Raw genomic sequence first — 14,982 nt, 5'->3', positions numbered from 1 at the left:
CTCTGTTGTATTTAACTAGATGTCATGACTTTCTGGCATGACTAGATGTCATGACTTTCTGGCACCCCTTAGAGAAGTGAAGAAGTGAAGTGAAGTGAAGTGACATTCAGCCAAGTATGGTGAACCATACTCAGAATTTGTGCTCTGCATTTAACCCATCCGAAATGCACACACACAGAGTAGTGAACACACACACACACACTGCACACACCCGGAGCAGTGGGCAGCCATTTATGCTGTGGCGCCCGGGGAGCAGTTGGGGGTTCGATGCCTTGCTCAAGGGCACCTAAGTCGTGGTATTGAAGGTGGAGAGAGAGCTGTACATGCACTCCCCCCACCCACAATTCCGTCCAGCCCGAGACTACAACCCACAACCCTTCGATTGGGAGTCCAACCCTCTAACCATTAGGCCACAACTTCCCTGGGAGCCCCTTCTCCTGGTGGTGGAGGGGAAAATCGTACATGGGTTCTTGGAGTAAGAGGGTGTAACTGTGTAGGAGTGGAGCAGAAAGTGGGAACAGGAGGCGGTTGTCTGGGTTGCTGCGGAGTTGGTTGCATCAGGGGCCAGTTGGGGGTTGCAATATCTGGAGGATCAATTGCCACAAAAGTGGATGGTGACTGAGGGGTATGGGCCATGATTGGAATGTATGTGTGAGTGTGGGAATGCAATGGTCAATTGTGAAATGTAAAAAATAAAAAATGAGAACACTATTCAGCCCGTTTCAGTTTCTTTGGGCAAAATAAGGAACCAAAACAAACTACAGGGTGGGTACACTTGCAAAATTCAGAAAAGAAAATACTATACAACCGGTGTCAAAATATTTTGGTCAAATGGGCACAAAAATAACAACTACAGAGTACTTAACAGATTTTTTTTTTTTTTTTTTTTTTTTTTTTTTAAACACACACACACTTTGGCCCAAACGTTTTCAATAGTCTGCTGGTTATATCGCAGTTCAATTCACAAAAAAAACTATCATAAAGTGTGAAATGTCCACTCTAACAACGAAACAGTTCTACGAGCAAAAATGTTGATAATCACAAGAAAAAAGAAACCCAAAACAAAACAGTTCAAAAGATACAGTAATGTATTCAAGTTTTCAGACTACAAATTTCATGTTTCAAGTTTTATGTTTCATGTCCCTGTTCAGGCGCCACTCTGTAACGGTGGTGACCCGATAATAATTTAAGAAACTCAAACTAATGATTTTCTCTTTAGGTTAAACTTAAATTCGGGTGCCAGACAGGAGTAACCCTGTCAAATGTTTAAGAAAACAAATATCCCAGATAGCATAAATACCACCAGTTACATATATAAACTCACATTCAAAGAAATAAAGCACAAACGTCATAGGATTCCATTTAGACAACAGTATTTCTCACAAGAACAGAAAAACACCACTTTCAATTATCAGTCACAAGAGCAGAAAAAAATAACACCATTTTCAGTTATCAGTGACAAGAACAGAAAAATAAAAAATAAACCTTTAAATTATGAGTCGAGGTTCAGTAAAGAAAATACAAATAAAATAAAGATAAAATCATATATATATTTATATTTTACTCACTGCAGTTTGAGAGGAACCGGGTTAAATGTGGGTGCGGAAAGTGCAGAGATGAATGGTGTGAGTTGTTTTGGGATAAGACCAGCCACGTATCCAACAAGCCACCTTCAGTAATTGGTGAACTTGTGTTGGTGGTAAACAAAAACAGCCAGGATCCAGACGGTCGTTAACAGCTCGATCGGGACTTTTTAAACGTTCTGCGCTGAAGACATCGTCATGGAGAGCGGTCCACTCTCTAGCATCCACTCCAGCAAAGGCACAGCGCTCTCCCTCCGAGGATTACGTCACCGCCACACAGGTAAGTGTAGACACCTTCCTTCTCCCTTAATTTTTTCCGTCCAACTACCAGCCAGCAGTTCATTTATTGGGTACTTCCTAATAGCGTTTAACTATATTACCACAAATTCGTTTGTTGGGTATATTTTTAGATGGCGTTCGGCTTCCGTTGAGGCTTTCCGGTTCTCATCTCCACAGCGCACTAACAACAACACTCCACGTTTCTTCCGACACCTACTCCTCTCCTCCTTCAGTTTAAATTCCTCCTTTTATTAGATTACCTCATTTCCTTTTTCCTCATTTGGTAAACGAAAATGGGCGGAGACAACATTAATAATTAAAATTTTTGATCTTGGAGTTTTTAGCTCCGCCACACTGGTGACACAACCAATTGCTAAAGTGTCTTGCAGCAGTGTTGGAAAGTCAATGGACAAGTGTGAATGCCCTTCCTCCCCCATCACTCCAGTGGCAGCCAACACCATTTGTTTGGGAGGGTGAGGGTCAAGCCAACCTCACCACCATAAGATTAGACTCTGGTCAGCTGAAATCGCAGCCACCAACCTGCGACCAGACCTTGTTCTGGGGTCAGCTTCGCTCAAGCTTGTCTACATCATCAAGCTCACCGTGCCCCGGGAGGGTGCAGTGGAGAAGGCCTATCAACGGAAAAGAATGAGGTACGCTGAACTTGCAACCGATGTGCAACAGCAAGGCTGGAATGTGAAATTACGCCCAGTGGAAGTAAGCTGCAGAGGGGTTGTAGCCACCTCAACATCCAGGCTACTCAGGGAGATGGGAGTGCGAGGAAAGCCCCACTGGCAGGCAGTGAAAGACCTCTCCGCAGCTGCAGAAAATGCAAGCCAGTGGCTATGGGCGAAGAGAAAAGACTCTGCCTGGGTCTTCAAGTGAGTTGCACCTAGGGAGTGAACCTGGGATGCTGGGATTCACTGCTGAACCCTCTGGAGGTGTTGTGGGCCTATTAGCAAAACACCAAGGAAGGAGGGTGCCAACTTGACAACCCAAAGGGTGCCATCACTCAATGGACCATCCCACGGAGTATCATCGGTGCCTCAAGTATGCATTAAGGGATATCAACATCAAGTCCTATACAACAGACTTCCAAAACTGTAAAAGGTTATTTAAAAATAAAGCATTTATGAATTATTTTATGACATACATTTTTACTGTCTTAAGTGCCCTAATGTATTTAACCAATAAATTAAAATAATATCCTAATTTAAAAAAACTTTTTTTTGTAATTATTTTTCATCATTATTATATATTATATATACAAGTTATGCATAAGAAACTTTTATCCAAAATGACTTACAAATGACTCCAGAGTCAGTCACAATGCCAGGTTTATTATACAATAATAATCAATTGCTAAGTTTATCACAAATTAAACAAGATTTTGATGCACATCTTTATTATTAAATCATTGTATTCCACCTCTTACTAGGCTACACTTGATAGAGAATCACTTAAGACACTTTAGTGTAAGCCTATTCCACATAATAATATTCAGTAAAACTGTATGTTTTCACGTAGGAGCTTGCTGCATGAATCCGCAAGTACAGTTTACAAATCCGAGGAAACGGATTGTGAAAGCGTGTGCAAGGACTATGAATTCGTGGGTATGGATTCAAAAATCGAAGGTAGGCTACAGTTTACAAAATCTAAGCACACGGATTGTAAATGGGTACGGTTTGTTAATCAGATGGAACAGTTTACGAATTTGTGAGTACGGTTTATAAACTGAGGGGACAGATTGTGAAACCGTCGGCACAGATATTTTTTTTCCTCCTACAGGTTACCTCCCGGGCTCCGTTCATGAGCTATCGGTTTGAATTTGTGATATGTGTGCGGTTGAACAAGATGATTTGTTGATCTATCTTAAATTGACCAATGTGGATTATTGGCCAAGCGTCAACCTCCCGCTCTCTCTCGTGAAGCCAACAAGTTTTTATACAGTCTATGCTATTGACCAAGAGGATAAACTCACTGAACTGGCAGGAAGGTCAGGGTAATTCTGGCTAAATCGTGCTGAGAAAACACGGAGGAACATTGTACTTTGCGAGTTACCCATCACGTGTTGGTAGTGGCGTGTAACACAGTTTGCACTGCCGTTTGCGAAACGTGATTGGTAAACAGTTTGCCAGTATATATCATGACCCAGGAACAGCGAGCAATGTATGATGTTTTTAGCAGCGTGTACCATGACAGGGTCGTCCGTGATGATATTTTACAGCGGCTTGCCCAAGAGCTACATTTATCAGGTGAGATGTTACCTATTTTTAGCTACAGTTATCCTATGCTAGCTATAGTATAAAACTAGGCTTTTTAATTCTCTCTCTCTCTCTCTCAATCTCTGTCTCTCTCTCTGTCTCTCTGTCTCTCTCTCTCTCTCTCTCTCTCTCTCTCTCTCTCTCACACACACACACACACACACACACACGGACTCTCCATACACATAACGGTTTTCTATACTGTACAAACTGTATATTCTATCCCCATACACTACCTCTGCTCTATCCATCATGGAAAATTTTTAACTTTAAAATGTTTAAAAATTGTTTAAAATTTAAATTAAACACTGTTCAGTTTTTTTAACCCATTTGGTTTATGAGGGCACAGGAAGTGTCCTCATAAACCATGTTTACGTTGTAATACCCATGTCATTATAGACATTTGTGTCCCCATAAAGCATATACAAGAACACACACACACTAGGGTGACCAGACGTTCCGGTTTCCTGTTGCTGAAAAAGAACATGTATGTGTAGGAAACAGTCATGTCTTGTATCAATATTTTATATGCATATGAGAGAGGGAAAGCAGTTATATTTCACTGTACTACATATAAACTTTGGGCTTTTCCATCGGAAATTGGCAGGTTGAAAAAACGTGTCGTATATCACCTCGTCCATACGATTTTCAGATACACTCACACGTGACCTTGGCCGTGGACATACGATCTTCCGACCATCAGAATTTGCACTGTGTATGCCTAACTTAAATGTTACAACAGTGTTATTCCAAGTGTTATTTGGAAATATACCCTTAGTGGTGGGATTCAGAGGCTACGTTCACAGGTCTTGAAAGTGAATTCTGTACATTTTTGTATGTCAACATATTCTTATAAATCCAGTTTAGTACCAGAAATGGATTTATCTGAAATTGGTAGTGAACACTGACTCTGTGGCTCGACAAAAACATTGCTCGGTTTGAGTCCAGCTAACAAGGAACAATCAAATAGAATGTTCAGACAAAAAAATAAAAAATGAATGTACAATATTTAGAGGGAACATTCAAAAAATAATATTTCATTACTTAATGGGAATCTTATCAAACTCTTTTAGAACATTATTTTTACTAGCTGCCTGGTAGCATCCAAAGGAGGTCTACTATACCTGTGGAGAACTAATAACGTCTCAGTGGCATTTTAGTTTAGGTATCAAACCATGTATCACCTATAATTCCTGATGCCATGCAACTAAAACATTTTACTCCACTAAATTAACATTTTATAGCTGTGTCACTCCTAAATCCTTTTTTCTATGGATCATCCGGAATCACAGGCTTCATTATTTTTAAGTATGTTTAATTACTTTCTTTTTTTCTATCTGTTGTTTTTACCTGTTGAAGTCTTCAGTACAATCACAAAATAACACATAGCACAAAAGTTTTAACGTTAATGAGGTGATGTTGGCAAGTTTACTTGGAAACATTTGAAACAACAGTGTGTGAGTGAATCTTGTTAGATGATGATAATTTTAACATCAGCCGTATTTTAGAAACAGGTAAACAGGACGATTAATTCTTGATAATGTCAGGAGATGTGTATACATCTGTGTTTATTACTGATTTCCTTCATTTGTTCAGTAGTTTACTTAAGAAGTGTCCAGACAGTGCCTTCTGCGTTTGTCACACATAGACACAGCTATGAATTACTGCTTCCTCTTGGAATCGGGGTGGCACATCAACAGTTCCCGGCAGGAAAGCCACATGCTTTCATAATATTCTTGTCCTCTGGCTCTTAAGATATCTATATAAGATATCAGGAAAAAACATGATGTTTAGAAACATATGGCTCAACAGCTACAGCATATAATATAAAAGCACAAAGTTATGGCTAGTAACTTAACTGCAATATGTTTAAACTAAAACTGGTCAAGGAGAGAAATACTTTGCTCAAAGGCAATTTAAGACATCATGTAAGAATGTGTAGAAAATTTCAATGAGTCAATCAGAAGTATTTTAGAGCATCTGTTACATAATACCAATATAAAATAATGTCATGTAATAGATTCAAATCATCTCTGAATATCTGTTCAAAACAGCACGTAGTCAAACCGTCAACCACGTGCTTTGTCCAGTGCCAACATGCTGTCAAACAAAAGGATCTGTTTTGGCAGGACATGCATGTTGGAACAATGTACTGTCTGAGTTTGAGTCGTCCCCTGGTCAGTGCGTGATGTTGTTCTAACCTCTGAAATCATGACCACAGGGTGGAACAGGGAAGTGTCATCCAGTGGGAGGTGCAAAAAGACAATATAAGCCTGCAGCGTTAACATATTTAACTTCTTATTTTGCCTTTGATATTTTAGGAGAACATTTTTGCATAGTGAAGGAGCTGGGGCTTTATTGATGAGGCCACATTTGAGCAATAATGTACAACAGTAGTTACTCTCAGGCCAGCTTTGGCTTGGCTGCTAAGAAGATGCGTAAATCAAAAGGCAAGAGCTGTGGTTATTACATGAAGATTGTCTTCTTTTTCTCCTCACTCATCCAGTCTCTGATTATTGCGAGTCTGGTGCTCTTTCTGGTGTACGGACAGCCCGAGCACACGGTGGAGGAAAAGAGGGTGCAGGAGTTGGACCAAAGTGTTAGCAAACTAACGATGGAAAATTTCATTCTCCGTGGGAAAGAAAAGAACCTCACCAAAGTTCTGAACGTCACTCTCACTGCAAAGCTGATCAATGACAAAGCTCTGGCTGAATTACGCAAACTGGCGAACATCTCATCTATGACAATAAGGAACATGCAAGTAACAAATGTGAGATTTGTGGCAAAATTGTAATGTATTATTTGTTGTAGATAACATTATGCATTTTTCATACAAAAGAGAATGCTTTAGTGTTTTAAAAGAGTAAATGGTAAAGGCACATTTAATTGCATGATGTTTGTTGTTCTAAGAATGTTTTCTTAACATTCCCTTTAGGCTACGAAACAGTAATTTCAAAAAGTTTAGTCAAAGTTTTGTCCTTTTTAATGTTGTAAGAACTTTTCCTTGGTTATATGAATGTTCTGAAAAAATGCTGGCTTTTAAACTTTTAAACTTCCAAGAGTTTTGCAAATAGAGATTTAGAGCATTAAAATGAATGTCACTTGAATGTCAGTTAACAGATTTGTGCTTTTTTTTACAGTCACGATATGAGATGGAAAAAAGAATGACTGTATCTCGTGGATGCCCTCCTACATTTTGTCCAGATCCAAATGGTGAGATGGTTCTTTAGAAAAAAATCTTACACTGAATATTTGTATTTTATTTTTACAAATTAGTTCAGTACAATTTTTTTATTCAGGTTTATTTAATACACTGACTGTAACTCTTGCATAAAGGTAATCAAGCATTTTTTCAGTGAACTGTTTCAACTATATGCATTTTTTTTTTCAAGACAACAACAGACGGTTGCAAAGTATGCTTGAGCAGTCAGGAGAAATGCTGAAGCTGGTTAAAGCAAACTTTACTCAGATGTTGGCCATTAGTAAAGCTGAGTTGGAGAACTCCAACAAAGAAAAGGATGGGTATCACTTGGAAGCAATTAGACTAAGGCGAGACAAGGCTCTCCTTGAAGAAGAGCTCCTCTTGTACCAAGATAAGTGCAAAAATGATCTTGTCAGTTCTTTAAAAGGAATCCCTGATGTCACTAAAGAATTCCTCAAAAGGATCGATGACCTCTTCTCAAAACACATTTCTTTCCAACTAACATGTGATAAACAAAAACATCAGCTTGAAGATATTCGGGAAAACTGCAGCAGTCTTTCAAGAGAAGTTGAGAACAAGCTCCAGTTATACTTGGACATAGTGGGAAACCAGTTCACAAAACTTAATGGGGAAAATGCCAAATATACGATAGAGAACAAACGCCTGAAAGAGGACACCACTTGGTGCAATCAGAATCGCAGTGCCATGAATCGTGAGAATCGCAAAACTCTTGAGCTACTTCAGCTCAAGAATGACAAAGACAGTGAAAAACTTCTGCTAGAGAATAGAAGGCTTAAAGGAGACAACAACCTGAAAGAAAACCTTCTCTCAGTGAAAGAAAAAGAAATTAAAATGCTCACAAACACCATTGAGACTCTCAATACTTCACTTGTCAACTGTAAGGTGAGGTTACTATTGTATATTTACACATATGACACAATGACATAAGCACATTGATTTAATTTTATATATATACAAATGATTAAATTACATAATTTTACTTATTTTAATATTACAAACAGCTATGTTTGCAATTATAAATTAAATATGTGTTTATAATGTACTTTAATATTCTTTTAGCCACCAATGCGAACTAACCCATTCATGAACAACTACGGTTTTCCAAACATACCTCATACCGGTGGAACCGGTCTGAGTTCAACAGGCCTGAGCAAACCAAACATGCCATGGCCCGGGACCGGCTCCACTGGGCCAGCATTTTCCAGTCCTAATGGTTTAGGATCCATCCCAAGATGGGGCAGCACAGGATCAGGTGTGACAGGATCTTTAAATACAGCTGTAGGGGCGACAGGGACCATTTCAGGTGGACTGGGCAGCACAGGATTTGGCCATGCTGGATCAAACCCTACTGCAATTGGCAATATAGGACAAAGTGGAGCAGGGATGACAGCCTTCAGCAGTACAGGATCAAGTGGAGTAGGGATGGGAAAACCAGTGATTGGAGGTGCAAGTGTTGGCTCAGTTGGGTCTAACACACCTGGATTTGGAGGAACAAGAATACCAGTTGGTGGGAGTGAAATAAGCCAAGGTAAACCAAGCAGAAGCGGTATTAATCTTTTAACTGATATATCATTTAGTGTTTTGTGCTTATTTTTATAATGAATATTTCCTAACCTTTTATGTTTGATTTACAGCACAGATAAATCTCCATTTGAAGGAGCTGCATCGTTATTTAGTCCCAAATAACTCAGGGAAGTGAACAAAGTCCTGGCACAACCCCAGGCAAAAACCTAGCCAGAACTGTCTATAACAGTTTGAAAAGAGAAAACCTAATATACTGACCCTGTAAGTCTGTAATGTAATTAATACTAATTATTAACATGAATGTTATTTACATTTTGTGGGATGAAGGTGATAATGTCTTTTGTGCATTAAAATCATTTATGCTTGTATATATCTTATAAATATATATGTATCTTGTATAAATCATTCACTACAATTGTCTTTCTTAGTATTTTTGTAGACTTTTTGGTATTTGGTCTCTCGCTACATGGAATAAAAATAAATAAACAAATGAAAAATAAGCAGAACATGTTTTATATTTCATTTTAAATTATTTTAGCACTTTCTTTAATAATTGGTGACATAATCCATAAGGAATACAAGACACACAAGTAAAGTCACATTATCGGGGTCTGATGGTTATCTACATATAAAAAGGGGATTGGATATACTGTTAATATACTATTGCAGTTAAGTATTACACTGTAATATACTATAAATGTATATTTTTTATTCATAATTACAGCTCAGCTCTGAACCTTACATAAGTACAAAGTCCTAGAATGTTTTGCATTCTTCCAGCCTCTAAATAAGCCGGAAATTAACAGAACAAATGTGTTTACATAAAAACCACAATGACTCCAGTCCACAGGTGTATGACACCAATGCAGTAAAGTGAACATACGTACAAGAAAAAATATCAATGAAATTTTCAATGGGTCCACTTAAAATAAGCTTAAAATAGCTCTGGCTAAGCATCAGGCTATTGTCATTGTTTTGCGTCAATGGGAAGCACTATTTAAAACAGAGCCGCTCTCCAACCAAAGCAAATCCATTTAAGTGCCATACAGAGTCATCACTCAACCAACTGCATGGAAGGTTGAAGTCAGTCAAGTGATTGCATTAATGCATTCTGACGAAATCATGGAATCAATCTGAAATAGGGTTCATATTGAAAATGCAGCCTGTGAGTATTGTGAATGAAGAAATAAATGAATCTTAAATGCAGAGTAAGGTACTGGCAACGCTGCACTACCTGAACATAATGTAAAACAATTAAAATGATTTCCCATGTCAAAAAGCATCCTGTCACCAGGAATGCCAAAAAGGTGGATCAGACAAAAGCAAAGAAACAGGGCGCCAATTAATATATAGAGGCGTCACAGAAGGAGCCTGCCATCCAGCTCAAAGGATATCCTTTGTTTGACATACGCGATTTTCCACTTAAGACAGTAAGATCTCCGGTTCTCAAAGAAGGTGGCTCTGACGTCTGGGACATTGACAGCAACATCTTTGAACTATCTTTGTAAAGACACTGAGATATATACAGAAAACAATGCAATTATTGTTTGTGGATGTGGCTTGTTTAGTGCCAGTGTCTCTGAACATTATATAAACTATCTGATGTTATCCTGAGCTTTCTCGTCATGATAGTTCTGAATAGAGCCAGATTAAATGGTCCCCCTGGGCTTTAAAAAAAATATTTCTGCCACGCTCCATTTTAACATGAAGAATTTTTCTTTTAAAAATAAGTTCTGCATCTCGAGGTAGGCTAAATATCCCTTCTCCACCCTCCGTCAGGAAACACATAGGTGCTGATTATTATTAGCTCCTTCCTACCTCACAACTCATCACATTTTGTGTCTAGAAACTAGCATTCTTTGTTCCCCCAAAGCAATAGATGCATTTCCTATTTGCTTGGACCTTCTATGCCATTCTGGTAAAGACATTAAAGACCAAAACCATCTCTTGTTTACCTTTACACATATTATCTTGAGGGTCTAGATTATATATTTTTATAAAAATATAATAAAATGGCGAAGCATACGAAGCAATACTTGCAAAACATGCCGCCTAAGAGAATAGATCCACAAGTTGAATTAACCCATGAGTTGGAAGAAATGAAGATATCGCTAAATTTTATGTCTAAAGACATCTTCACCCTGACGCAGCAGCAAGCTAAGATAGTGACGCTGGTGGATGAAGTGAAGAATCTAAAAATACTTCTTTCGGAGAAGGATGAGGTAATAAATGGGTTAGAGAGAAGAATTGATGACCTAGAACAGTATATGCGAGTAGACGAAGTAATCATTAATGGATTGGAAACAAAGCATCGAAGTTATGCCCGAGTAGCTGCAGCTGGCACTGGGCGTGCTATGGACGGGGAAAACGCACCGGTAGAGGAGCTGCAAACACTGGAGCAACAAGTGGAAACTTTTCTTGCAAAAAAGGACATTACCATTGACATGAAGGATATATCGGCTTGTCACCTGCTTCCCAGTAAGCAAAAGCCTGCTAATCCGGCGATAGTAATTCGCTTTGCGAACAGAAAGCGCAAGGATGACTTACTGCGACAAGCACGCAAGTTAAGGGGAAGTGGCGTTTACATCAACGAACACCTTACCAGAAAGAACGCAAATATTGCGAGGCAAGCGAGGAGTTTGTGGAAACAAAAGAAGATACAGGCGACATGGACCAGAAATGGTCGTGTTTTGGTCCGTACAAATGGGTTGCCAGAAGAATCAAAGGTGATCATGGTAAGGGAAACAAAAGACCTGGAACAGTTCAAGTAACTCTAATTGCAAACTGTATGAGATACATATTCAATACCGCTAAGACTACTTTTCAAGATAAGAAGATTACAATTCTCTCTGCAAAAATGGGTGATGAACTTTATGAAGATTTACTTCTTTTGTTGTTGGACATGTGGACTATCTTACGGACTTGTAGAGAATTTAGCTTAGTTTATGTTTGTTTTTGTTACATTAGTCTATTTTTTATGAATGGCAGTATGTAAAATTGATGATGACAATATATTACATATGGATGATTACAAGATAGATGATAGAAATTATAGTAAGTATGACATTGAAAGAGATATTGATCCGGATAAATATTTGTGTAGTCAGCCAAATTGTCATTATTATACGGAAGAACAGTTTAAGAGAGGAGTGAATATGAAACATGCCTTTTCTGTAATACATTTAAATAGTAGGAGTTTGTGGAGTAACTTTTCAAAAATCAAAGACTTTTTGAACCTGTTGCCAAAATTTAGTGTTGTAGCTGTTTCTGAAACATGGCTGGACGAAGACAAATTAGCAGATGTAGAATTAGAGGGATATCAAATGTTTGTAATGAATAGAAAAGATAGGAGAGGAGGTGGAGTCGCTCTTTATGTGGACTCAAGTCTCCAATGTAATATAATGGCTAGTATGTCAACCACTATTGAAAATATATTAGAATGTGTTACTGTTGAGATTCGTATGGAAAAACAAAAGAATATAATTGTTTGCTGTATATATAGAACACCTGGTTCATCATTGGATATTTTTAATGGGTTTATAGGGAACATGTTCAATTCAAATGGAAATAAGACAAATATTGTCTGTGGTGACTTTAATGTTGACCTGCTTAATCCAGGTGGACATAAGAAGACCACAGAATTTATTAATGCTTTTTATAATAGTACATTATTCCCAGTAATAGCAAAGCCAACAAGAATAACAACAGTATCAGCAACATTAATTGATAATATATTTTCAAATGATATTGGTAAAATTGATGGAGGTATTCTAATGACTGATATTAGTGACCACCTGCCTGTCTTTGCATGTTTTCAAAATGTGTTTAAAACACCATTAGGTCCAACTATATATTCAAGAACAGTGAGACATAGAACATCTGAAGCAATTGAAACACTGCAAATGGAATTAAATAAGTGTAACTGGGATGAGATTTATAGTTATGAAAATCCAAATGAGGCTTATGGTATTTTTTTGGAGAGATTACTAGAAATTTATAATAAATGCTGTCCAATTAAAACGATAACATACAAATGCAATATGCAGAAACCGTGGTTTACTAAAGGAATTATAAAGTCCTGCAAGAAGAAAAATTTATTATACAGGAAATTTATACATTCCAGAACTCAAGATGCTGAAAGCAAATATAAAACGTATAAGAATAAACTAGTGAATATAATTAGAAATAATAAGAAAGATTACTACACAAAATTGCTGACACAACATAGACAAAACATTCAGGGAACATGGAAGGTACTTAATGATTTAATACATAAAAAACACAGCAATATGGATAGTGTTAATTACTTTAAAAAAGACAACGATACAATATGTCATACAGAGGAAATAGTTAAAGAGTTTAATGATTATTTTGTAAACATAGGCAATAATTTAGCAAAGAAAATTGTACCCATTCCAAATAATGGAATGGAAATTGGGGTTACATATGAAAGTCCAAATTCATTCTTCTTAAACCCAACCAATAAAGATGAAATATTGAAAATAGTGAAAGACTGCAAGAATAAAAAGTCAATTGATAATGATGGGTTCGATATGTTTATGGTTAAAAATATTATTGAAAATGTTATTTATCCATTTACATATATTTGTAATCAATCCTTTAAAACGGGTATATTCCCAAACCAAATGAAAGTATCAAAAGTTCTCCCATTTTATAAAGGTGGCGACAAACATTTGTTTTGTAATTATCGACCTATTTCTCTGTTGTCACAATTTTCAAAAATACTAGAGAAATTATTTGTTAAAAGATTAGATAGCTATGTTGAAGTGAACAATATAATGAATGAATATCAGTTTGGTTTCAGAGCTCATAGGTCAACAACAATGGCAGTTGTTAAAATGGTAGAAAATATATCACAATCAGTAGATAAAAAATTACATACAATCGGAGTTTTTTTAGATTTACAGAAAGCTTTTGATACCATCGATCACAGAATATTATTATATAAACTGGAAAAATATGGATTTAGGGGAAATGTATATTCTTGGTTAGAAAATTATTTAACAGATCGTTTTCAATATGTTTATTTAAATGGAGCAGCCTCCTGCTTTCAGAGAATTAATTGTGGCGTTCCGCAAGGCTCCGTTTTGGGCCCCAAGTTATTTTTGTTATATATAAATGATATTTGTAAAGTATCGGATATTTTTAATTTTATTCTCTTCGCGGATGATACAACAATTTATTGTTCTGGCCCAAATCTTATAGAGCTTGTGTTGGTGGTAGAGAAAGAATTATATAAATTAAAGAATTGGTTTGATTTGAACAAATTATCACTAAATTCAGATAAAACGAAATTTATGGTATTTAGTAATAAAGAGATAAATAATCAGATTAGGATCACTATTAATGAAAATGAATTAGAAAGAGTAAATCATATAAAATTTCTTGGAGTAATTATTGATTGTAAAATGACATGGAAACCGCATATTTTAAACGTTCAAAAGAAAGTATCAAAAACGATTGCAATTTTGTATAAGTTGCGATGTATTTTGAACAAAAATGCACTACATTTACTTTATAGTTCACTTGTCACACCATACCTAACGTATGGTATTGAAATATGGGGAAATACATATAAAACTAGAACCAATTTAATTTTCCTATTACAAAAGAAGGTTATCAGATTAATTAATTATGCACCTTACAATTCACCAAGTAATTCACTGTTTCTTCAATCAAAAATTTTGAAGTTTTATGACTTAGTTGATTTGTACACGGCAAAGTTTATTTACCAAGTTAAACATAATAAAATTCCTAAATGCTTGCAAATATTATTTACCCAGCGAGAAAGTAATTATAATCTCAGAGGACTATGTATATTTAATCAACCACAAGTACATTCTACATTAAGAGAACACTGTTTATCAAATAAAGGAGTTAAATTATGGAATAGTTGCTGTAATGAGTTAAAACAAGCCATGTCTATTTTTCAGTTTAAAAATATTTACAAGAGAATAACAATGGAAAAATATTCAACAGAATGAAAATTAATTAAAGCGGCTTGCTTTTGGTGTGGTGGACACTGGTCCACTAATGTGTTAATGTTAATGTTATGAACAGATGTTGTCATTAATGTGTTGCATTTATG

The 14,982-nt window shown here is 36.7% G+C and overlaps 2 protein-coding genes across 3 annotated transcripts in view; both read left to right on the top strand.

Moving 5' to 3' along the window:
• Window positions 1–3,448: 3,448 nt before the first annotated feature.
• Window positions 3,449–14,982, top strand: part of LOC128028562 (plasmalemma vesicle-associated protein) — a 40,871-nt gene continuing 29,337 nt past the window's right edge. Inside the window, exon 1 of one of the 2 annotated variants that reach the window (XM_052615830.1) lies at window positions 3,449–3,496. In XM_052615830.1, coding sequence (XP_052471790.1) covers window positions 3,464–3,496 — 33 coding nt within the window. In that variant the 5' untranslated portion in view covers window positions 3,449–3,463. Of the gene's footprint in view, window positions 3,497–3,949; window positions 4,118–14,982 lie in introns of those variants that run through there. The other variant, XM_052615841.1, reaches the window with a different exon arrangement.
• LOC128028584 (plasmalemma vesicle-associated protein-like) lies at window positions 6,414–9,373 on the top strand. The gene is made up of 5 exons (XM_052615851.1): window positions 6,414–6,896; window positions 7,267–7,339; window positions 7,519–8,231; window positions 8,409–8,877; window positions 8,984–9,373. Exons 1-5 carry the CDS (start codon window positions 6,510–6,512, stop codon window positions 9,046–9,048), a joined length of 1,707 nt encoding a protein of 568 aa, XP_052471811.1. The 5' UTR covers window positions 6,414–6,509; the 3' UTR covers window positions 9,049–9,373.

Source organism: Carassius gibelio, chromosome A2 (assembly GCF_023724105.1).
Source record: "Carassius gibelio isolate Cgi1373 ecotype wild population from Czech Republic chromosome A2, carGib1.2-hapl.c, whole genome shotgun sequence".
Taxonomy (NCBI): Eukaryota; Metazoa; Chordata; class Actinopteri; order Cypriniformes; family Cyprinidae; genus Carassius; species Carassius gibelio.
The sequence above is the reverse complement of the archived record's forward strand: the minus strand, read 5'-3'. Positions and strand labels throughout refer to the sequence as shown.